At 46.2% G+C, this 25,656-nt stretch overlaps 1 protein-coding gene across 25 annotated transcripts in view; it reads right to left on the reverse strand.

Annotated features, from left to right (window-relative positions):
• The window catches only part of CAMTA1 (calmodulin binding transcription activator 1), a 978,479-nt gene that overhangs the window by 497,601 nt on the left and 455,222 nt on the right, over positions 1-25,656 (reverse strand). For 24 of the 25 annotated variants that reach the window (XM_045387768.3, XM_045387747.3, XM_065530243.2 and 21 more), the window contains one exon: positions 8,245-8,380. The exons of the other annotated variant lie outside the window; for it this stretch is intronic. In XM_045387768.3, coding sequence (XP_045243703.1) covers positions 8,245-8,380 — 136 coding nt within the window. The remainder of the gene's footprint in view (positions 1-8,244; positions 8,381-25,656) is intronic. 25 annotated transcript variants of the gene reach the window in all.

The raw sequence follows: 25,656 nt of genomic DNA on the forward strand, positions 1-25,656 counted from the left end.
AAAATGGAAATTACAAAATATTGTACATATTGTCATCTACCAGGGATACAAGGAGGGCAGAAACTACAATCACACTTCCCGCTACATCTTCCTGGCACATGTTTTACTAACAAGCTTCTCCCCAAACACTGGCAGAAGAAGGCTTGCATTTTTCCAGGTTGCAGCACCTAAGGGCGCCAGATCTGGGTATCTGGAAGCCCACACGTTTTGGTATTTGAGAGACATCCAGGACTCACTTTTCAGAGGGAGCACGAAAGTCCCCAGCCCTGGTAGCCTCTGGCTTTGCCAGCAAACTGGGGAGTGTCTTCTCCCCAGCAATGGCCAGTGTCCTTCTGGCCTTTTATGGTTCCTGCATCAATAATGTGTCTGGAGATAAACCAACTCACTTCCTCGTGTCTTCAATGAGACCAGTATCCAAAACAGACAAACCTCTGTCTGCAAACGTTCAAAGGAACTGCTCTGATGCTTGGAGGGTTGTCAGATAAAATACATGATGCCCAGCACACTGTGAGTTCCACATAAACAACGGACAATATTTTAGTATAGACATACTTGTACTAAAAAAAAAAACAAAAAACAAAACTATTGTTTATCTGAAATTCACATTTAACTGGCCATCAATATTCTCCTTTGTGTGTGTGTGCACACATGTCTGTGCATGCACATACTAAATCTGGCAACATACAATCTGGCCTACGTAGCAAGAGTACACACACAGACCCTTGCTGCCAGAGTGAGTGTACCCTGGAAGCTCGAAAGCTACAGCTTCAGGACAAATGGAAATGGGCAGTTCATGCTGGGAGGAGATAAACAACTTGTTACTCCTAAGTGAAAGTTCTCGTGGGAATATACAGGACTCAACCGCTCTCGCATCAAATTGCAACTGAGGAGTGACAGCCAGTTATGCAGTGTGTTTGGGGACCAACTCCCAACCACTGAAGTGGACAGTGAGGGACCTGCTGTGTCTTCGTCTTGCAGATCCTGGATGAAATGAGGATGATAACAGTATCTACCTAATAGGGATGGTACCAAGTAACTGAATGAGTCGATGTGCATAAGACGATGCACACAGGACTGCATATTCAGTAAAAGTCAATAAATGATGCCGTGATTATTGTTGCTATTGTAATTTGGCTGCAGTTAGGGAAGAGAGAGCCTTAAGAAGACTGAAAATCTGTGTTCCCCCAACATGTATACGATGAAAACTAACGCCCCCCCTCCCCGCACACACACTATGTGATGGTATGTGGAAGTGGGGCTTTGTGGAGGTGATTAGATCGTGAGAGTGAAGTCTTTCTGAACGGGGTTTGTGTGCCCTGATAAAAGGGACCCCAGAGAGCTCTTTCTCCCCTCCCACCATGTGAGGATGCAGTGAGAAGATGCCATGTATGCACCAGGAAACAAGCCCTCACCACACACCAAATCTGCCTGCACCTTGATTCTAAACTTCCCAGCCTCTAGAACTATGAGGAATAAATTTCAGTTGTTTAAGCCACCCAGTCTATGATCTTTTGTGATAGCAACTAGATGTGGCTAAGACAGAAGGAGAAGCAAAAGCACCACCCTGCCAGCCCTTCGCGAACTCAGCAGAATGCAAACAGAAAGGCTGCTCCTGCTACTTCAAAACGGAGCTAGCTTAATGTTATTTATCAAATTTTTAATTATATGAATTGGGTAGAAACATGTCACCAGGGATGCCAAGTAATTAGAAATTAAGGAAAAACTATGGATTTGAGCTCCTGAATTGATTCTACCAAAACACATCCAGGTAACAGGAAATTAAGTTTTAACTCGTTGGCCTACTAGCAGAATGAGGCACAAAAATTCAGACGATAAAAAGCCAGCAGAGAGCCCTGGGAGATTCCCTGAGGTGCCCCTGAACAGACGCTCCCTGCGCTAGAGACGGTCATGAGACTAAGACACCTCAGCCTCCAGGGCTCGAAGCCAGACAGGAGAGACAGCCCCACTTCTGAAACCAAAGACTTAGGTTCAAGTCCCAGATGCACAACCCATGAGGATAAACGTATCTGCCAGGACTGAATCACAGGGCTGGGGTGAGGCTTGCAGGAAGTGTAATTGTGGAAGCAGTTAGTCACTGGGCAAATCCACTTCCCAGAGCAAGGTGGTGTCGGGGTAGATTCTGTAGATACTCTGTAGAGACTCTTTGTTGCTTAGTATCTGGATACAGGCTTTCTAGCAGGGAGAAAATAAATACTCAACTTATCTTCTTTGAACTGGACAAGGCTGATAGGAAGGCAACCTGAACACTTCCTTAAGAAGGGTACAGATGGAAAGCAACAGCAATGTAGGGGAGGAAATCATCACTTCTGGCTAAAGATTAGGGGAGATAGGCTTGGGGGGGCGGGGAGTCAGAAGTTATGAGGCTAAGACAATATAGACCTAGACATGGGAAAAAAATAGCTTCCGAACAAGGAACATGGTAGGGTATGGACTGGTAGGTACACAGTGAGGCCGGAGGGGAATGGGGTAAAATAATCTGTCCACAGACCAAAGACACATGTTTTTCTTTTAATTTAATTTTCTTCTTCTTATCATTTTTAAATTTTTTTATTTTAATTATACTTTAAGTTCTGGGGTACATGTGCAGAACATGCAGTTTTGTTCCATAGGTATACATGTGCCATAGTGCTTTGCTGCACCCATCAACCTGTATCTACATTAGGTATTTCTCCTAATGCTCTCCCTCTCCTAGCCCCTGACTCCCCGACACGCCCTGGTGTGTGATGTTCCCCTCCCTGTGTCCATGTGTTCTCATTGTTCAACTCCCACTTTTGAGTGAGAACATGCAGTGCTGGGTTTTCTGTTCTTGAGACACATGATTTTTTACTAAAACTAGAAATACGTATTCTATGTGAAACATGCAGTGCTTCCATGCTGGTTTGTTTGCCCTCTGTGAACTTCTGCCCCTTGTTCATTTCATGAGGCACCTTACCTCCACCTTATCTATTTATTGCTGTTTTCCAAACTTGATTTGGGCACCATACATGTTCATGGCTGGCTATTTAAAATATTTTCCACAGGCTGCAAGCAAGATACCAATTTATCTTATGGCTGCAAGCAGAGCTGAAATGATCTGGCATTGCCACAGGGCAGACAGTTATTTCATGCCCTGTTAATTCCTAATGCAGTAACTACAATATCATTCCTATTTTAAAAGAGGTGCTTTCTTTTCTTTTTTAATATGTGGCCTAAGTGCCCAAATAAAGAACATCACTTCTAATGAGGCCAAGTCTCAAAACATAACCTCGTTACCACTGCTACCATCCTAATGCCAGGTTTCTGGCTTTAAGGCAGTTAAGAAGTCAAAGAAACTCTTCGTTCTTTACAGGCAATGCAAACACATCAGCAACACTAAATGTTCTCTTCACATCTGAAAATGCCAATCAGACGTGAGGGGCTGGTGTTTCCACCCAAAGACGGTCCAGGCCAGGGGGGTCCTTCTGCCACAGAACAGGCTCAGTAGAAAGGGCTGTCTCTGTGAATGTGACCACCATGAAACCAAGAGCCTCTGTGCTGTGACCACTCATTGGTTCCAAAGGCAGAACATCCATGGCAAGTCATGCCTTAAGAGCAGAGAGGGCCCCGTCGCTAGGAGGATAAGACCTGGTCTAGACAGAGGCCTGGGGGAAATACTGATCCATCACGATTCTGGGCGCCTGTTGCTTCAAGTCACTTTGGCTGATTCTCAACAGACTCTATTCATTGATATTGCTCAGCCCTCCCCTGTCACTTGACCCACTCCCATCGTGCCCCACTTCCTTATGCTCATGTCACTTCCTTCAGGGCAAGTCAGCCTCAGGTTCCCCTCCTGCATCCCCCACGCAGGGCCTGGTAATTCTATCACAGCCCTCAAAACCCTGCATCGGGGTTGCATGATTGATTTTTTTAGTCTCCCCATGAGATAGGGGACCACGTGTTCTCTTTACATCACTGCATCCCAGCACCCATTGCCATACTAGGTGGAGAGAAAGCCTCCAATCCCCAGTGGATGAAGGAAGGATGTGTGCTGAATAAACAGGTGCTGACTTCATCTAAAAAGTCTACAGGCCCCACCCGAGTACCCAGAAGCAACTGATATAAAGGCAAGAGCTTGAGCTTTAGCACCAAGCAGTCCCAGGCTCAAGTACCAGCTCTGTCACTGACTGAGGTATGACGTAGGGCAAGAGAAACCCTCTCTGAGGTTCAGTCTCTCCATCTGTAAAATAGTTATAATACCATCTACTTTGCATGCATGTGTTTATGAGGATTCAATGAGATGGTATACCTGGTATACAGGAAATGTGTAAGCCCATGACTATCCCAGTAGTAACTGTGTAGCTCCCATCTGTTGTGGGAACCCAGCAGCAAAGAAATTGGAGAGGACAAGAGCCCAGAGCTGCCTTGGGTTCTGGGACACCCAGCACTCTCAGCAGAAAGATGTGGATATAGGACCTAAGACAGCCCCACTAGGACCTAAGGCAGCCCCACAAGCTTCTGGGGCCAGAGAAAAGCATCATGAACTTGGAAGGAATTCTTCCGGCATGGCCCAGAGAACAGCATCATCTCTGACTAACCTCCCTCAGCTCATCCGACCACAAAGCTGCAGTGACCCCAGAACCAGGGTGATGCTTCACATCCAGCTTTTTGCTCTCTGGGAGTCTCCCACTCCCAAAGCTCCTCCACCCTATCAGGCACCAGAGAAGCAGGCATAAATCTGTATGGGGTACAGGGCCAACTCCAGACCTGCAGAGATTTCATCTCCTGAAACAGTGACATCGCAACCACCCTCTTTTTCCTTCCTGCCAACCTTTGTCATCCCTGGAAACCTTATCGAGCTAGCTTCTCCTTGGCTTGCAGACAAGACAACTAATCATGGACCTAACAGCTCGTCAGCTTCAAAAGCAGCTCCCCCCATCCTGTGCCTGGCTGAGAAAATCAATGTGCCTTTGAGTTGCCGTGTGTAGAGAGGGCCCCAGCTTCTGAGAACAAAAGAAGTGAGATGGCTGAACAGTTCCATAAACAGGGCTGGAAGTTTTCCCGGCCTGAGGGAAGGCTTATAGCAAGTGATATGTTAAACGGTAGATCCAAATATCTTTATCATGCCCCTGAACTAAGGAAAACAGCTCGGGTGGTAGAAAAATCACAGCTCCAAGACCCTGTGCAGGACTGTACACTCCAACCCGCAGAAGAGTAGCTGGTTGGCGCCTTGCCTGGCGTGATGAAGATGCTGAGTCTATGGGAACTGCCTGATTGAATCCACCAAAGCAGGATGCAGAGTCCAAACTCAGCAGCCCCCGCCTCCTGTGATGTACAAAGTCCCATGGAAATCCCTGTTGCAATTTCCTGGTGGAAAGGACCAACCACACCCTATGCCAGAGCACACCCTCTGGGCTTCCCCGCCCTTGGGGCAGAAATGCCGATGAGACATGGGGGTTGATCTTGTCTGAAAAGGCCTTCTTCAGGGCTGTTTAAAAATCCATGTCCATGCCCATGGTAGACCATTCATAGCAACAAGCTCCCATTAACAGAAGAAGGCACTCATCCTCACGAATAATTAAGACAAACTCAAATTCAAATAGAAGGGGGTACCATCTCTCATCTATCAATAAGCAGGAGGATGTGGGGAAAATTGTAATCTCCAGGCATGGACATAGGCATGTGATTATGCAGCCAGAGGCAGAATCTAATAAACGGATCATGCCCAGACCTTATAACCCAGCAATTCTGGGTCCAGGTTGCCTATGTGCCCAAAAAGACGTGTATAAGAACACTTATTGAAGTGTTATTTATAATGCTAAAAAACTGAAAGGAATCTAAAGTAGGGGCTACGGCCAGGGAAACGGCTCAAGTGTTTATATAGTAGAGTGCTATAGGACTGTGAAAAGGGATGAAGGAACCTCAGTATCAACATAGACACAGCTCAGACCACAGTGCAGAGTGGAAAAGGTAAACTGCAAACAATATGTAAATTGCACGTACACTCACACACACACACACACACACACACACACACACACAGAGTCCCACCCGACTTTAAGGGCTCAGCTTGTATCCCACCTGACCTAGGAAGTGTCTCTGACCATTCCAGCCCACTCTGCACTCCCAGGATGCTTATCATAAAAGCCCAGGCTGCTCTGCCTCTCAGCACTATTGATGACCTTCATGTACGTCAAGTCTCTTCAACTTGACCATGAGTCCGTGGGGCAGAGAACATGGCTCCTATTCTCTCTGCAGACACCACAGCGCCTTGCACAGAGCAGGCACACAGGGTCCATATTTGCTGAGTGGCTCAGTGGGACAACTCCCTGAGCTCATGGGCAAGGCCACCACATAATGCATCATAGTAGGTGGCTTCTCTCTGAGAACCTAAAGCAAGCATCATGTCGCTGGCCGTTCCCACTGCCCACACTGCCATCCATGTCAGGAGGTCCTGGAAACCCCTCCCCATCCTGCCCGTCTCCCTTTCCCAAAGTTCTGAGGGGACAGACTGTTGTCTGCAAGTATGAGTACCACAAATAACTCCAAACATAAATATGGCCTAAAAATAGCCATAAATCATTCTGATTCCATCCAGCGACAATTCTAATTTATAACATGAGGAAAGAAAATGAACACTGTGGGTTGTTTTTTCCCCTCGGCTTCTCAGCTGCTGCTGAGGAAGAATTCCACCCTGCTGTTACTCACAAGCAGAAGTTCCTGATTTACGTATTACTAAAGATGAAATATACCAGGGGCCTACGGGCATAGGAGCTACTGTGACTTTCAGTGTGATTTCCTGCAGCCCTATTATTCCCAGTGCGAGCAGCCTCCTTGTTTGGGGGCCCCACCCAGCTTTGCCTCACTCTCTACCTCTTCCTCCAGCATAGGAGATGAGGGTCCTCCCAGGAAGAACCAAGCCCTGCCTCCTTTGGCTCCCTGCGATGATGGCTAATGCGTTTGTACAATCACCGGTCACAGTCCTAGAGGTGTGTCCAGAGCAGTGTGTTTGGGGTAATCTGCATTTTAATGTTCCGTGCAGTCAATTAAACCACACTGTGCAAACACTGAGCACAGGAGAGTGCAGGGAACTGGAATTTCTTGGATAGAGGCTTTTCTTTGTGCATCTCCATAAAGCATTGTTATTAGGTATTTAAAAAAAATAATAAAACAAAAGTCATCTCTCTGTGAGGTCATGTAATACAAGCCATCTGATGCTATTTTTAACAGCCATAAAAGCACATGATTAATACAGAAAAAGTCATCATGACAAAGCACGTCACAAAAAACATTGGCGTGGAAGGGCAACCCATTGAACTCAAGTGGGTTTATGGTCCTAGCTATCCATCCAGTATGCTCGCAAACTCAACACACCAACAGACTCCAGAATGCCTCTCTTTGACCAGTTTGAAATAACAGGTGGATCATAAGCCAGCTTCTCAGCTCTGGGCCCAAGGTGGCACTTTCCCTATTTCCAGGGGAAGTTCCTTCCCAGGACCAGTAAGGATTCAGGGAAGTGGGTGCCCGTTGACTAGCAGGCCAAGACTTCACCTGGACTCATGCCCTCCCCCTCTACTGCTGTGACACATGGCTTGGGCCCTCTAATGATGGCAAAGAGGAATAAGGGAATTTCTCCATGGCTGCCCAAGATGGAGAGCCTGTGGGGTGAAAACAACAGCAAGGAAACCAGTGTTTACCCAAGGGCCAAAACCGGAAGTCGGCCCAAGATCCCAAGATGTTTCTGCAGGACCCCAACCATGCAAGAATCACGCACACCTGTGATCCCATCTAATGATCTCAAACCTCTAGTAAGGCTGACACACCCAGGGTTTGTCGGTGGAGGGGTGAAGCCAGGCTGTGTCGGGGGTCTACCAGCTCAGCAGGGGGAGGCCAGGGTCACCTAAAGAGGGAAGTTCCTTACGCTGCCTCCCCTCTTCCCTGACACTTTGCAAACTCTCAATGCACCCAGAGGCTCTTCTGTGATAAATACAACAAATGAGTCCACAGGAACCTTGCAAATCCCCATCTATATACCAATGACTCCCAGGAAACAGGAATGCTTTAGTTCAATCCAGTTTCACTGAAAACTTGAATGGAGACTATAGGGTAAGAAGGTAGAAAAACGAAACAAAAGCAAAACCAGGGTCTTGGCAAACAAAAATTCTTTGGACAGAGGTGACTCGCATCAAATTACTCCGAGCAATTCCATTCTCCACTGCAGCCTGCAAATGACATTTGTGCACCAAGGGAACCTTTTCTGCTGTTTACCTCCACTCCCTGGACCTTGAGTTTCATGTGGTCCTCTCTGGTCGTTTTCCCATCTTTCCTCTTTTTCCAGCAATACCCATCTTTCCTGTATTTCACTTTCTTCCTGTTGTAGAGTATCATTGAGCCATTCTGTGGTCTGGAAACAACAAATGGTTAAGTTACCAAGAGCACCAAGCAGAAGAAAAATTTATGAAGAAAGATATCGTCGACCAGTAAAAGTCTCTACAGAAAAGCAATATTCCACATTTGCTGGAACATAATTTTTCACCTTTTATTGCAGCTCCCTGGATTAACCATGTTTTATGGCCAGCCAAAATTTGCTTTGGATTTGGTACCTAATGAATTAAATGTGTCAATGATAGGCTTAAAAAACATCCCCTCAGTAATAACCACAGAGTAATCAGGATATACGATGTGGGGGCCTGAGCTCTGCACTGAAAAGTAGGCAAAAGAGAGACAGAAAGCAAAAAGAGCCAGGGGTGTCTTGGCAGCCTGCAATATCTTATCTCTTGTGGAAGGATTTTCTACACATCTTTTAATCCATCACCCAGCATTAGGAAATAAATAAGTTTAACGCAGACGCTAGATGACTATGTTAAGAACAGACCAATGGCAGAGCTATTCACCGAGGCCAAATGCTCTTGGTTCATTGCCTGCATTTAGATTACTGCTAGATATGAAAGAGCATCTGCAGTCTTGCTTCCCAAGCAAGCTAAGTACCCGATTCTTTCCCATTTGGGCTTCAGCTGTCAGGGGTCTCAGATACTGCCAGGTAAAGTCATCTATTCAGTCCATAGCCAGAGTATCTCAGGGAAATAGTTGCCTGCTCGCTAAATGCTAAGAGTTAGATGGTCATTCTTGTAATGATGAAAAAGAAAAAGAACTTTGAATTTTCCAAAAAGAAAACATGCGTCCACCACAGAGAGGAGAGGCTGATGACGTGCATATCTGCAGATGCAGTGGTCAGGTCACATATTTGGGTTTGGAAACTCCAAGAAGAGAAAGAACTAAACCCCTCTAGCAGTTGAGGGCAATAAACTGCTTTCAGAATAAAGTTTCAGTAGCTGTGGGCAGATCCAACCTCAAGGGAGACTCCCCCAAAAGCCAGCAGCACCCCCCGCAGTGCTGCGCCACTCTGCACCTGAACGTGCGGCAGGGGAAGAGGAACGCCAGTGATTCTGTGCGCCACGAGGCCAGCGCAGGCTTGCCATCTCACTCTCAGCTGCGGCCAAAGAGCTCTTTATACAAATAAGGCAAATGAAGTGGCTTCTTCAGCACGGCTTGTATGTTTCTCTGCTACAAGGGAGGCGGAGGCGAGGAAACCACAAGTCAGCCATCTGTCCCCCTCAGGGCTGGGGCAAGACCGTCCAGCCCTTTTCTTTTCTTCTTGCTACGAACAATGGGCCATTTCACAAGTGGCACAGAACACTGGCTGTTGATGGCTTCATATTCTATTGTCTGTGGGGAAAAAACAGCCCCACCAGGGTGACTGCAGCTAATTGTAGTTTCCACCCAGCCTGACTATGTCATTCAGTGGCAATATGATGACTAAACAGCAATTCCGCTGGAAATTACAGACTTTCAACAGCGACTCCCGATACTTCATTGTTTCCCGATCAGGGCACAATTGGTTTGTGTCAGTGTTGGTTTCCTCCCTAAGTCTGTACCGACTAAAACAATCAGGAAATGGCTCCACGTGCTTGTCACAACGCTGTCACCCGCCGGTATCTGTCTCCCGCTTACAAGTCTGCACTGGAAACCTTACAATTCGCTTCCATTTCTAAATGGCAGGTAGGCTCGTGCGTGGGGCCAACGATGCCAGCCTCTTCCCACTTCAGCCCCTCTCCAGATGTTTGTCCTTAATCTTCACAGTGCTGTAAGTCCTCCCTGCCCCTGAAAGACCAATTAGAAGGTGCCTGAGGTCCACGGACTGTGCTTAGGACCACTGCCTAAGGAATAAGCAAGGGAACTTGTTTAATCAAACAGGCAGGCTCTGTGTGTGGCTCATCCTCTCCAAAAACGAATGAAGACGTTCATGAGAGTGTGGCAATGCCAGGTCTTCTTCTGTGGATGGGTTTTCTGTTACTGGAGAATGAAGATGCTCCATCCACAGGAGAAGACCTGACATTGATCCAATCCAGCCTCTCGTGAGCTAAGACATGAACTGTGGTTTGTTCCATCCCTTGCCCTTTCTAAATATGACTAATAACCTCAGTAGTGTCCTCAGGCAAACTGTTCCCACATCGTAAGTGGTATGACCCACAGAGAGGGGACTCTCTCAAACACTGTCATGTACACAATCAGAATCACAACCGCACTCACCCTAGGAAACCCAGCTTCCTCCAGTGACCCACCCTTTGGCATTCTGAGAGTAGCCCTGTCATCTGGCACTTTCAGCAGGATACAATCCCACAGGGAACTTAAATGTCCAGCTTAAATGGCCTTAATAAATGGAATCATCATTTTAACTTGCAATAATGAGCAACCTAATAGTGTTTAATCCGCCAATCTGATTTTAATAGAACTTGTTCGGCTCTGTGTGATGGGGAAGGCCCTTACCACAACTCAGGGTCCTAGGAACAGCAAAGGGGAAAGACAGGCTGCAGAAGGGCCCCTGTGGCCCCCAAGGCAAAGAAAATTAGGCTGTACTGCCGTCCCAGAAAAGAATCAAAAGCAAGTCAGACCCAGCACTTTTGGAGGCCGAGGTGGGTGGATCACTTGAGGACAGGAGTTTGGGACCAGCCTGGCCAACATGGTGAAACCCCATCTCTACTAAAAACGCAAAAAATTAGCCGGGCATGGTGGCAGGCGCCTGTAATTCCAGCTACTCGGGAGGCTGAGGCAGGAGACTCTCTTGAACCCGGGAGACAGAGGTTGCAGTGAGCTGAGATTGTGACATTGCACTCCAGCCTGGGTGACAGAGCAAGATTCCATCTCAAAAAAAAAAAAAAAAAAAAAGCAAGTCAGAGCTGCTGGGAAGGCATCAGAGGAGGGAAGTGGGGTCCTGCTCTGGGAGGAATGACAGGTGGGCTAGACAACAGGGTCCAGTCAGGGGAGGACTTTAACACACTTCATGATGGCATAAAAGATAGTCCCCCTCCTACAAGAACAGCAGGAAAACAGGAATGGAATTGCAGACGGAGAGGATAACAGAAGCTTCGTAGAGCAGGCATGGAAGCCCTGCAACTTAATAATGTCACCTACTTCCAGTTATTGCTGACTTACTGTGTGCCCGGTGCCGGTGGAGCACACCACTTGTGCATCTGTATCATTTATACCTAAGTCTATATCCGTACCTGTACCTATAACCTATAACTATGATCCATATTATTTGCATCCTTGCACCCACCCTGTGAGGTAGGTGTTATTATCATTCCCAACATATAATCAAACCATTCTAGCCACAAAGTGTTCAGGCAGGATACACGCTGAGTTGGTCCGACTCCAGGGTTGCCCCTAAGGCTGCTGGGCTAGCACAGGCTGTGGGGCCAGTCTCTGTTCTGCTCTACCAGCTGGGTGATCATTACTGCCCTGAAAGCACCCCTTACCCGACGGACAGGGATTTGGTGGGTGAATCCCAAGCTTCCTTTCCCTGTGGCTGGGGTCACGCTGGGGCAATCCCAGGCTTTCCTGCCCAGTGGAGGGGGTCACTCTGGGGCAATCCCAGGCTTTCCTGCCCAGTGGCTGGGGTCACTCTGGGGCAATCCCAGGCTTCCCTGCCCAGTGGCTGGGGTCACTCTGGGGCAATCCCAGGCTTCCCTGCCCAGTGGCTGGGGTCACTCTGGGGCAATCCCAGGCTTCCCTGCCCAGTGGCTGGGGTCACTCTGGGGCAATCCCAGGCTTCCCTGCCCAGTGGCTGGGGTCACTCTGGGGCAATCCCAGGCTTCCCTGCCCAGTGGCTGGGGTCACTCTGGGGCAATCCCAGGCTTCCCTGCCCAGTGGCTGGGGTCACTCTGGGGCAATCCCAGGCTTCCCTGCCCAGTGGCTGGGGTCACTCTGGGGCAATCCCAGGCTTCCCTGCCCTGTGGCTGGGGTCACTCTGGGGCAATCCCAGGTTTCCCTGCCCTGTGGCTGGGGTCACTCTGGGGCAATCCCAGGCTTCCCTGCCCTGTGGCTGGGGTCACTCTGGGGCAATCCCAGGTTTCCCTGCCCAGTGGAGGGGGTCACCCTCCTTGTAAGCTCCAGTTCCCACAGTGGTGACTTGCAGGGGGAATGGCCCTTCATTTGCATTCCTCCTCCCCCTCTTTCACTTCCACATGCCCTGACTGCTGTTTCCTGGGATAGCTTCTCAGATAAACTGTTCACACTCAAGTCTTCATCGCGGGATCTCCTTCCGGGGAAGCTGAATGAAGGCTGATGGTGTGAGACAGCCACACGGAAACCTTCTGAGACCTCCACCGCAGCCATGCAGAGGCATGTCAAGAAAAACACGAGGACAACAGGGAGCTTCATTCTCACTACAGAGGTTTCTAGCCAAGGAAACCTTTTATCTAAGAGATTAATAGCCAGCAAAACCAATAGCGCTCAGTGCAACATGGCGAAAAGGTCATGGGATCAATGGAAACCTACTACAAATTGTAACAGTAAAGAGATGGGTATAAAGTTAGCTTATATTTTAACTATCTAGCCAAGAAAGATATAATATCTACATAATATCTATAAGCTACTGGCTTATAGATACATATTCTATAAGATTATATGTATTATATATATAATACAGTCTTAGTAAGACTGCATAGATTACACAGGGTAAGACTGTGTATGATACATATTATATATGAGAAGTATATAAAATATCTATATGCTATTAGCCTATAGATTATCAGCCAATAGCTTATAGACATTGTATGAATGTGTGTAGGTATGTGTGTGTGTGTGGGTGTGTGTGTGTGTGTGTGTGTGTGTATATATATATATATATATATATATATATATATATATCTTGGCTAGATAATTAAAATATAAACTATTGACTAGATAGATTGATGAAATGATGGAAGTCCCCATTTACTATAGAGAAACAAAATCAAATGCCTAGGCATACGTTTAACAAGAAATTCCCAAAACCTAAAAATAAAAACTCTAAAAATATTCTAAAAGACACAAGAGTAGGTTTTGATTCACGCAAAAACATAACATGTCTTGGTTAGGTAGAGTCGCAATCATTAAAATGTCAATCTTCCCAAGTTAATTTATAAATGCGACGTCGTAACAATGAGAATCCCATCAGGATTTTTTTTTTCTGGATCTAGAACATTTTACTCTAAAGTTTATTTGAAAGGAAGAAGCACTAAGAATAGCCAAATAAACCTCCCAAAAGAAGCCCAAGGTATAGGGGCTAGCGTTACCAGCTATTAACACATACAAGAAAACTTTCATATCTTAAAAAGTATGGAAATTACACATGCATAGACGAGCCAATGGAACAGAATAGAAAATTCAGAAATAATCCCACTTCCATACACAAATTTAGGATACACAATTAAGGAGGTATCTCAAGTCAGTGGGAGAAGGGTCAATTTTTTTTTTTTTTTTTTTTTGAGACGGAGTCTCTCTCTGTCGCCCAGGCTGGAGTGCAGTGGCCGGATCTCGGCTCACCGCAAGCTCTGCCTCCCGGGTTCCCGCCATTCTCCTGCCTCAGCCTCCCGAGTAGCTGGGACTGCAGGCGCCCGCCACCACGCCCGGCTAATTTTTGTATTTTTAGTAGAGACGGGGTTTCACGGTGTTAGCCAGGATGGTCTCGATCTCCTGACCTCGTGACCCGCCCGCCTCGGCCTCCCAAAGTGCTGAGATTGCAGGTGTGAGTCACAGCGCCCGCCTCTTTTTTTTTTTTTAAGAGTATCTGGGATTACAGGTGCCCGCCGCCATATCTGGCTTTTTTTTTTTTTTCCTGTATTTTCAGTAGAGATGGGGTTTCACTGTATTAGCCAGGATGGTCTGGATCTCCTAACCTAGTGATCCACCGCCTCGGCCTCCCAAAGTGCTGGGATTACAGGCGTGAGCCACCGCGCCTGGCCGAAGAGGTCAAGTTTTTCATAAGTGAAATCGGGAGACCTAGAAGGCATATGAAAAAGACAAAACTGGGTCTACCCCTCACATCATACAGCAGCACTGATGCTAAACAGTCAAGAGATTTCAATGTAATAAATAAAATCACACCTACTCTACAAGAAAACATAGGTGAATTTCTCTATATCCTGAAAGTGGAGAAAACTTTCTTGACCAAGATTCAAAACCCAGCAACAATATGTGAAAGATACTTACACTTATTAGATAAAAATAAAACTGCCAGACTGTTTTCTACCATGGCGGCACCATTTTCCATTCATTCCCACTAGGAATGGAGGAGGGTTCCAATTTCTCCACATCCTCCCAACGTTTGACATTATTTGTCTCTTGGATTATAAGCATCCTAGTGAGTGTATCGTGGTTTTAATTTGCATTTCCCTAATAACTATTGATGTTGAGCACCTTTACATGTCCTTGTTAGTCATTCGAATAGACATTGAATCTATTTGAATCTCTTGCCTATTTTTAATTGAGTTGTCTTCTTGTTTTTTGAGTTTTAAGAGCTCTTTACATATAATCTAGATACAAGTCCTTTATCAGACATATGATTTGCAAATACTTTCTCCCAATCCATAACTTGTTGCCTCCTTTTCTTAATGGCTTGATGATTTCTTTAAATGAGTAAAATTTTCTACTTTGGTAAGTTCCAATTTGTTAATTTTTTCTTTTATGAATAGTGCTTAGTCTCATCTAAGGGTGCTTTGCCTAACCCAAGGTCATAAACATGTCTTATGTCTTCTTCTAAGACTTTTATATCTTTAGCTCTTGCATTTAGGTCATGATCCATTTTGAGTGAATTTTTGCATATGGTGTGAGGTAAAGGTCAAGTTTATTTTTGTCATTGACTATCCAATTATCCCAGCACCATTTTTTGAATTAAAAAAGCCTGTTTTCTCCACTCCCAACTCCACTGAATTGCTTTTGCACCTTTGTTGAAAATAAATTGACCATAAACATAAGATTTTATTTCTGAACTTTCTCTTCTGTTCCATTGTCTATTTTTATGCCAATACTATCTATCTTGATTGTAGTATCTTTATAAAAAGTTCTGAAATCAGGGACTATAAGTCCTCCAACTTTGTTCTTCTTTTTCAAAATTGTTTTGGCTATTTTAAGTCCTTTGTATTTTCATATATATTTTAGCGTTAGCTTGACAATTTCTGAGGAAAAAAGGCTCCTAGAATTTTCATCAGAGTTGTACTGAATCTAGAAATCATTTTGAGAGAATTGCCATCTTAACAATATTGAGTCTTCCAACCACTTCCAATTGCAAAACATGGAATGTCTTTCTATCCAGGTAAATCTGTAATTTCTTTCATTAAGACTTTGTAGTTTTCAATATATGGGTTTTATACTTTGTAACTTAAATTTATCCTCTGCACTTTATTATTTTTGATGCTACTGTGAATGAAATTATTTTCTCAATTTCATTTTTGGATTGTTCATTTGTACTATATAGAAATACAATTGAATTTTGTATGTTGATGTTATCCTGTGACCCTTGCTAAACCTATTTATTAGTTCTAGTAAATTTTTTTGTAGATTCTTTAGGATAGGTTACATATATAATTAAGTCATTTGTGAATAAGGGTTATTGCACTGGCTGGCATCTCCAGTCCAATGCTGAATAGAAGTGGTGAAATCAACACTTTGCCCTGTTCCTCATTTTAGGGGGAAGCATATAGTCTTTCATCATTAAGTATGATGTTAGCTGTATGGAAGACTTAAACTAATATGAAAAGGACTCCAGACCAGGTGTGGTGGCTCACATGTGTAATCTCAGCACTTTGGGAGGCTGAGGAGGGCAGATTGCTTGAGCTCATGAGTTCAAGACCAGCCTGGGCAACATGGCAAAATCCTGTCTCTACAAGAAAGTAGCCAGATGTGGTGGCACATGCCTGTGGTCCCAGCTACTCAGGAGGCTGAGGTGAGAGAATCACTTGAGCCCAGGAGGCGGAGGTTATAGTGAACCAAGATAGCACCACTGCACTCCAGCTGGGTGACAGAGTGAGACCCCATCTGAATTAAAAAAAAAAAAAAAGACTCCAGAACCAACTTGAAGAGGCTCGCACTAACCAAAGATGGGACAATTTGAACATCAACATTTGACTGAAATTCATTAAATATGTTTAAATCCATGAGTTCATAATAGTCCTCAAACAAACAAAAAACTAATTGCTCATTGTTGGAAGATGCTAGTGACCCAATACATTATTTTGAAAACTAAAAAAGTATTTAAAAAGCAGGGGAGAATTAGGCACATACCCTACCTTCCCTGTAAAAACTGTTCTTTTGAGTTACCAAATAGGAGAAGAAAGGACTTTCTATAAAAGTATTCCAGCCAATAAATGAAGAAGAAATGAGAGAATTAAAATATCATGATTTTGTAATCCCTAATGAATGAATGGATCTGGGCATGGATCATCAATGGTGGCTGACGTCACAAAAGGGAGACAACCAGATAGTACGTGTCCTCCGCTATGGCTTGGATGTGTCCCCCCAAAGGTCATGTGTTGGAAACTTAATCCCCACTACAACCCTGTTGGGAGGTCAGGCCTAATAAGCGGTGATTAGGTCATGAATGGATTAATGTCATTATCTTGGGAGTGAGTTAGTTATTACAGGAGTGGCTTTTTTTATAAAAGTGAGTCTGGTGGCCCCCTCCTCCTTTCTCTTTCTCATTCTCTCATTCTTGCCCTCTCTTGCCCTTCCACCTTCCACCATGGGATGTAGTATAAAGGCCCTCACCAGGTGCCATGCTCCTGAATTTCCCAGCCTCCAGGACCGTGAGCCAAATAAACTTCTATTGTTTATGAATTACCCAGTCTGTGGTATTCCATTATAGCAACACAAATGGACTAAGACATCCCCTGATGGAGGTATAATTTGCTGGGAAAAAACAAAAAACAACAAACAAAAAACTTGACCTTGAAGCTATTCAGAACTCTTGCTCTAAACTCCACTTTCTACCATCTGCAGAGGGCACTGGGACATGGTATGGTAAACGATGTCATGGGGATACAGTCAGCAAAATCCAGACTATGGAAAACTCTACGGGGTGAATGACTTGGCTTCTTTAACCAATTCTCTGAGGAAGAATGAGTAAGAGAGAAAAAAAGAGCAGGAGTGTGCTGGAATGAGAACATATAGACTGAAAAAGACGAAGAAATAATCAACCAATTGCAATATGTAGACCTTACTTGGATACTGGCTGAGTCAAACAAACTGTAAAATGAAAGATGGCATTTGTGAAACAACTGAAATGTTGAACAGTGACTGGGTATGTAATGAGATTTAGAATTATTATTCATTTGTAACAGTGATCAGTGTAGTGCAGAAGTATTTTTTTTAAAAGAGAACTTATCTTTTAGAGAATTATACTGAAATATTTACTGACGAAATTATACAATGTCTGAGAGATGATTCCAAATAACGTTGAGGGAAGGAATGGGGGAGTATGGACGAAATAAGACTGACCGTGATATAATAACAACAAGAATTCAAATAACCAACAATTATTGAGTGCTTACCGAGTAGCAGGCACTGATATAAAATTGTCCGTCCTCCCCACCGGACTGCAAGCTGTGCAGAGGCAGGGCTGTGGCACCCACGGCACCCCACACGAATGCTCGACCATGATAGCTGCTCAGTAAATATATTTTGTTTTGTTCTGAGATGGAGTCTCGCTCTGTCACCCAGACTGGAGTGCAATGGCATGATCTTGGCACACTGTAACTTGCACCTCCTGGGTTCAAGCAATTCTCCTGTCTCAGCCTCCCTGGAAGCTGGGATTACAGGTGCATGCCCCATGCCCCGCTAATTTCCCTATTTTTAGTACAGACGAGGTTTCACCATGTTGGTCACGCTGGTCTTGAACTCCTGACCTCAGGTGATCTGCCCACTTCAGCCTCCCAAAGTGCTGGGATTATAGGCGTGAGTCACCACACTCGGCTCTGCTCAGTAAATATTAACTGAACAAATCAGTGAACATCAGCACAGAGTTTCAAGCCAAGCCCCTGGGAGCCCTGGGAAGGAACCATGAAGGAATTCCTCCAGTCTTGCTCTGGAGCGAGGCTTGGTCATTCCATGTTCTATTCTTCACATGTATTAACTGCTTAATGCTCAGAACTACCTATGAGGAAGCACTGCTCTTATATCCATTTCAGAGTTGAGTACACTGAGTGTTTAAGCAAATTTTCAAGGTCAGAGGACTAGTAAGTGTGAGAGTCAAGATTCAAATCCAGACTATCTGACTTCAGCCCATTTGCTGTAAACCACCAAGTCTCACCCCTGTTGCCATTCTGTGCCCAAGCTTCAGATGCATCTCTCCCTTTGAATCCTATAAAACTATCCAGGATTTCTTTCTTTTTTTTTTTTTTTTTTTTTTTGAGATGGAGTCTCGCTCAGTCGCCCAGGCTAGAGTGCAGTGGCGCGATCTCAGCTTACTGCAAGCTCCGCCTCCTGGCTTCACGCCATTCTCCTGCCTCAGCCTCCCAAGTAGCTGGGACTACAGGCGCCCGCCACCCCACCCGGCTATTTTTTTGTATTTTTAGTAGAGATGGGGTTTCACCGTGTTAGCCAGGATGGTCTCGATCTCCTGACCTCATGATCCGCCCTCCTCGGCCTCCCAAAGTGCTGGGATTACAGGCATGAGCCACCACGCCCGGCCACTATCCAGGATTTCTATAGTAAAATTTTTTCACTTTAAAAAAAAAGAAATAAGACTGACCATATTAAAGTTGAATGATACGCATATGGGAATTCATTATGCTGGTCTGTTTATATTTGTAGATTTTTGAAATTTTCCATAATAGAATATTTTTTAAAAGATTATCATGAGATTTGGGGTGAGATCTAGGTTGTATCTTAAATTTTAGCTCAGCTCCTTAAGAGCTGTGTGATCTTGAACAAATTCCTTGGTCTCTCTGTTTTAGTGAGTAGGATGTGTGTAAAGTACCCAGCGTGCTGCCTATCATACAGCACATGTTCTCTGTACTAACAGACTTGTCCTCTTTTTGTAGGGTTCTTCTGTGAGGAGTAACAATGAAGGGACTGAGTGAGTAATGAAATGGTGCACTGTAAGGTGCACTGGCAAACCCACCCATGGGAGAGGCCATCCCCAAACACTGGCAGCTCACAGGCTCACCTATCACTTTAGGGAGTGATATTTTTCAAATTAGGTAGATAAAAGATGATTAATAACTGAAGATCAGAGGGGTGATGTGTTCTTGAGACATTTTGCGTGTGGACATTAAGTAGAAATTTATGGAGCAACTGGGGATTGAATTGAAGACTAGGTTAATTCTGCAAAATAAAAAGTGTGGACACTCTTTCCAGTGTCTTGCTTTAGAAATCAATGCATCCAAGACAGGTCTGCTTCATGGCCCCTCTCCCCCAAACCCCCACTTTCTCTGTCACTAACCGATCATTTCCAGGACCTCAACAACCACCAATTTCATCTGTGCAGACAGCTGAGACCCAGCCTGCTATTCCAGCGATCCGTGGAGTTGCGGTGGATCTTTCTCCTGTCAGCCCATTCCCCCAGTCCTGGCCCGGAGGCAGCAGATTTTGTGCAATAAGCTCTGTTCAGGGTGACTGGCTATTGCTTCACTGAATTCATAAGATCTGTTACTTGCAGCACCCCTTTAAGAACAGATGATGTCCCAGTTCCCAGTGGGACTCCAGGAACAGTATCTGCATGGCTTCTAAAGAATTCTTTTTCCAATTGGAACCCAAACCCTAGGTCAGCTCTGCTCTTTCCTCCCAATGCCTTTGGTCCTGTCGCTCCTGCCACAAGGCACAGGGAAGGGCCTGGCTGGAAGCCCTGACCCCAGATGTCAATCAGGCTCCTGTGACAAGACAGGGCCTGCAGTGTCCTAGAAGAGTGGACACTATTCCTGAGGCCAGTGCTGAATCTCTGTTCCAGTGGGCAGTTGGAAAATGAGAAATGTCACCCTTTATTGCAGCTTACATATTTCATGCACCTGCACCTTTCTCTCTGATCTTTCCAACACGGAATGGCCTGATTTCCATGCACCATTAGAGGTACGTGGCCTGGACTAAAATGTCCGTAACAACCAGGACAACTGCGACAACAAGAAGAGTTGCTGTTTATTCTGCATGGACCTTGTGCCAGGTGCCGGGGAGGACCCTTTACACCCATGTTTCATTTTAGTCTGACAGTCACTTTAGTAGCTGGGTATTACTATCTTCATTTTACAGGGTGAGAAGGCTTGGGGCACACAGAAGGGAAGTAACTTCCCCAATGTCACACAGCCAGTAAGGGGAGAACCAGGGAATTGCCCCACTGCACCCCTTCCTGATGTCTTGTTTCAAATCCCTGGCACATCCCAGCTACCCCTCCCCTTCTATAGTTGCAACATTCATGGTACTTTGGGGACCCCAAGAACTGCTCATGGCGAAACACTTCATACAGAGCAAGGATGGGCTCAGCCTGATTTAAATTGTAGTTCTTCCTTTTGTTGCAAGGGGAGGGAAAAAGTGCGATGAAGGAATGAGACTCTGCTTATCTCTCCCTCGCACAAACCCAGCGAGGGCGGTAATTGATGCCTTGCACATAGCAAGGTTGACAGGACGCCACACGGAACCCCGAGAAGCCACGGCGACAGCCCGAATCTCACAGGAAGGAACTGGCTTATTAACTTTCAACCAGGAGACTTCTTCTGACTTGTTTACAGAGGTCTTCACGATTTGGGGGACACCAAACAAGAAAACTGGTTACAAGCATTCCGCGTCCTCCCCCACACCGCGCAGCCTGGCCACTCTCAGCTATTTATGGAAAGAGGGGGAAGAAAAGGCTGACAGGCCCAGCCCAGGCTGCAATCTGCCAGATATGAAAACCAATTGCTTCTCATAATAAATTCCAGCTGGAGCCATAGGAATAATAAGGACAAGGAGAAGGTAGCACCAATTTGCTTTATTTGATTAGCTCCTTCTTGGGCGGTCCAACCCCAGCTTCTTTTCATTAAAATAAGGGCAAATTGAAAATCGTAAAAGAGGTTTTCTTATCGGAGAACAAACGACTAGATAGATTCGTCGGCCTAAAAGCCCCCCACAAGCCACAAGACGGCCGTGATTGCTCCTGCTCTTGCTGTGTTCAATGGGCAGGACCCAGAAGCTGGCACTTCCAAAGAGCTTCGTTTGCAGAGATTTAGCACATGCTTTCATTTTTCTTTTTTCTTTTTCTTTTTTTTTTTTTTTTTTTGGAGATGGAGTCTCGCTTTGCCACCCAGGCTGGAGTGCAATGGCGTGATCTCTGCTCACTGCAACCTCCGCCTTTGGGCTCAAGTAATTCTCCTGCCTCACCCTCCCTAGTAGCTGGGACAACAGGCACCCACCAAACACGCCCGGCTAATTTTTGTATTTTTAGTAGAGATGGGAGTTTCACCGTGTTGGCCAGGCTAGTTTCGAACTCCCGGCCTCAAATGATCCACCTCCGTCAGCCTCCCAAAATGCTGGGATTACAGAGGTGACCCACTGCGCCTGGCCTCATTTTTCTGAATAAAAGCAAGGACAGTCAATGGCTGTATCCTGTAGCTAGTGCTTCATGCAGTCAGTCTCATTTAATCCTTGCTATAACCCTAGGAAGGCTGACCACAAAAAGTCAAGCAAGAGGAGAAGCTGGCAGGTCGGGGCAGACCTAGATTCCATCTCTAGGGCCACGATGCTTTTGTGGAGGCTTGAGAACAGGATGAGGGGTGGCTAGGGCTTCCAGAACTCAGAGGCAGAAGTCAATTTGTATTTCTGGCCAGGCACGGTGGCTCACACCTGTAATCCCAACACTTTGGGAGGCCAAGACAGGAGCATCACCTGAGGTCAGGAGTTCGAGACCAGCCTGACCAACATGGTGAAACCCCATCTCTACTAAAACTACAAAAATTAGCCAGGCGTGGTGGCAGGCGCCTTTAATCCCAGCTACTTAGGAGGCCGAGGTGTAAGAATCACTTGAACCTGGGAAGTGGAGGTTGCAGTGAGCTATGATGACACCATCACCCTCCAGCCTGGGTGACAAAGTGAGACTGTCTAAAAGAAAAAAAAAAAAAAAGTCAACTTGTATTTCCCAAGACTGTTAAACCACAGTTTGTTCATATAAATTGTCCCTGGAGGTCCCTGAAAAGAAGAGGCTGCCCATTCAGAGGGATCGTAATGACGAAGACTCGCTCCAGAGCAAGAGTGCAGGAACACCTCCTTCATGCACCTGCCCAGGGCTCCCAGGGCCTCGGCTTGAAACTCTACACTGACGTTCACTGATTTGTTCAGTTAATATTTACTGAGCAGCTATCACGGCCGAGCATTCATGTGGGGTGCTGAGGGTGCCACAGCCCTGCCTCTGCACAGCTTGCAGTCCTGTAGGGAGGAAGAACAGTGATGCTCAGAGGCCCGCCCTGGGCCGGCCCCAGAGCTGCAGGAGGGGAAGGGGACCCACCAGAGATGGCAAACGAGTTCTTTTGATAACAGCTGTAAGTGGGTGGCGATGGGCAGCCCAGAGGCCTTTCCCAGGATGCAGCATCTGGGTGAAAATGGAGGTGAAGGCAAGGACATGAAAGCTGGCTCCCGGAAGGGCTTTCGGTAGAGAGCGTGGCAAGGCCCGGGCCTGAAGAGGAAGCTTGGCAGAGGCTGGCAGGCGGAGAACAGGGCAGGGCCAGGAGATGGGGCAAGAAAGCAGCTCACCCCAAGTAATGTGGGCTCCTGAACCAGGGTGGATTTTCCTCTAAGAGTGATGAGAGACATGAATTAACCAAGGGTACACGTGTATTAACAGCAATGAAGGAAAAGCGAGGACTCCGGTCTTAATACAAATGTGGCATAAAATGTAAGAGAGCATAAATTAACCTGGAGAGTGCAACTCCGTAAGCGCAAAGAAAAAAAAAGCAGAGGGCACCTGACAGCATCCTACAGAGAGGCTGCGTCCAGACTGGGGCAGAGGGGTTATGACCCCCACTGCCCGGCCCCTTGAAAAAGTGATAGTAGACCGAGAGATTGAAGAGAGTAAAAGTCAGCCAAAAAGAACAAGGAGAGGCACCTTCCAAACAAAGGCAACAGCACATGCAGAGGGGTTAGATCCCGGGGCTTTGTGGGTCCTCTGAGAATTCCGAACATTGCTTTCAAGGGCATGGGAGCGACTGGAGGTTTTGAAGCCGGGAAGTGGTATGACCACTTAGACTTGGCACGTCTGGCTGCTGCTTCTGCCTCCTCTACCTTCCTAACTTGTAAACAGCAAACACTCCATAAATGCTCATCAGATGAGCAAATTAATCAAGAAACAGTAACTTTTCTTAAAAATAGAAAACTTCACTTATTACGCTGAAAGCATTTGGTCAGTGATGAGCCAAAGAAAAAGGGGTTTAAGATGAGAGAGGGTTAATGGCATCACCTGTCTTTGGATTCAACACTATCGTCAAGAAAGAGGGCCTGCCATTCCTGCTGCTTAGTGCAGCCAGGCCACGTAAGCCCCAGCCCAGCACAGTGATGGGAGCCCCGCTCCAATGCCACCCAGTGCCTGGCTCATGTTCAGCCCCACCACTGTCTCCTCCGGCCGAAGTCCACGCCTCCCAAGTGGCACCTGGTGCTTCCGTGGCCCCTCACTTGTCATATTCCAACACCGATATTTTATTAAGAATCCAGTGTAAATCTGAGAGAAAATTAATGTGTCATCTCCTAGCAGGAAGGACTAAACATCTCAATGTGCCGGTCTGTTAGAGTTGTCATTTATCATTAGCATGCAATTCAAGGCAAGCTTCCCACATTCTGGTGGGAGCTTTCAAGACAATGAATCTCTGGGAATTAGCTTCTGGTCCAATTATTCCTGGTTCCCCCCACCTACCTAAGAGATAAATTCCATCTCAGCAGGAGGAAAAAAAAAAAAAAAAAGAAGAAGAAGAAGAAGGGGAGGAGGGAGATTGCTCTTCTCCTTTCTGGCTGAAATCAATTTTTCTCAAGGAGACAAGGCAATATTCATTTTGTGAGAAGGGAATAAGGCTGTACGCGAAAGGCCAATCAATGGAGCCGTTCTGATGAAAACTTCCTCAAATCAAATGTAGGGGAACCTCTTAATGCGCTTTGTTCTTCTTTTCCATAATCCATAACTATTAAGAGAAAGATGGGCGGAGAGCAGCTGCCGCAAAGGGAGAGCTACGTAAACAGTTGGCCCCTGCAAACACCGGTCTGTGCACCCTCCCAACCTGTTTCCGGGGCCTCCCTACGTGCCTGGCCCCGTGGTAGGCACCAGGAACAGAGTGCTACACAGGTGTGCCCTGGTCCTCAGGGAGCTTATGTTCTAGCAAGGAGATAGGCCAATAACAATAAACTAATAAAACATATGTGGCTATAAAGAAGATAACCCAAGATAGGAATTTTGTGCATTAAAATAGAATTGTTTTGTCTAGGAACTGTTTAAAACCTTTGGTGCAAAACATAAAAATGCACTCGGACGTAAATCATGCTCCTGGTTCCAAAGCAAACAGACAACTGGGATGAATGGGCAGATGTCCGTGTCTCCTGGGAGGCAAGAGCCAGCCATGAGTACTGAGAAGCCCGGGCAGCCCTGTGTAGGCACAGCCACACCTGGGGAGTCCAGGGTGCCTTGGCTCAGCCACTGAGACTGGGATTCCAGGCAACCGTCCCTGCATCTGCTGGCCAACCACATGGTCCCCCAGCCCCATAGGACAGGGACAAAGGGCTGGAGGGTCCTGGATCAGGAAGGCACCCTCTGCCCTGGAGTCCTCTAACAGGCCCTGCTCCCTCTGCAGGGCCCACCCCTATCAGGGAGAACGAAACCAGCCTCCGATGGGCGGTGTCTCCCAGCCAAGTCCTCCCTGGCGTCGCGTGCACCCGCATCATGAAACTTGGCAGGCTGAGCCATCCCTGCTGCTGGAGTCTCCATGAGGGCAGAAGCCATGCTTGCTCTGTTTGAGCTCCAAGTAGACTCTGTGAGGGCAAAGGCCATGCTTGCTTTGTTTGCACTATTAGAAGCTTTTCCTTTAATCTGCACAATCCTGTCCAGTAGGATTAGATCCCCATTTGACAGAAGAGGACAGCACATGTCAGAGGCCAAGCAGTGACCCAAGGGAGCTGCGCTCGGTCCCGTCTGGCTGCCGCACAGGGAAGCTGTCATCTCCATCTCATCACAGCCATATAGTGGCTTTGATTGAAAATCTCGGCTGGGCACAGTGTCTCACACCTGTAATCCCAGCACTTCGGGAGGCCAAGATGGGTGGATCACCTGAGCTCAGAAGTTCAAGACCAGCCTGACCAATAAGTTCAAGACCAGCCTGACCAATATGGTGAAACCCCGTCTCCACCAAAAATACAAAAATTAGCCAG

This window comes from Macaca fascicularis, chromosome 1, assembly GCF_037993035.2.
Source record: "Macaca fascicularis isolate 582-1 chromosome 1, T2T-MFA8v1.1".
NCBI classification, from domain to species: domain Eukaryota; kingdom Metazoa; phylum Chordata; class Mammalia; order Primates; family Cercopithecidae; genus Macaca; species Macaca fascicularis.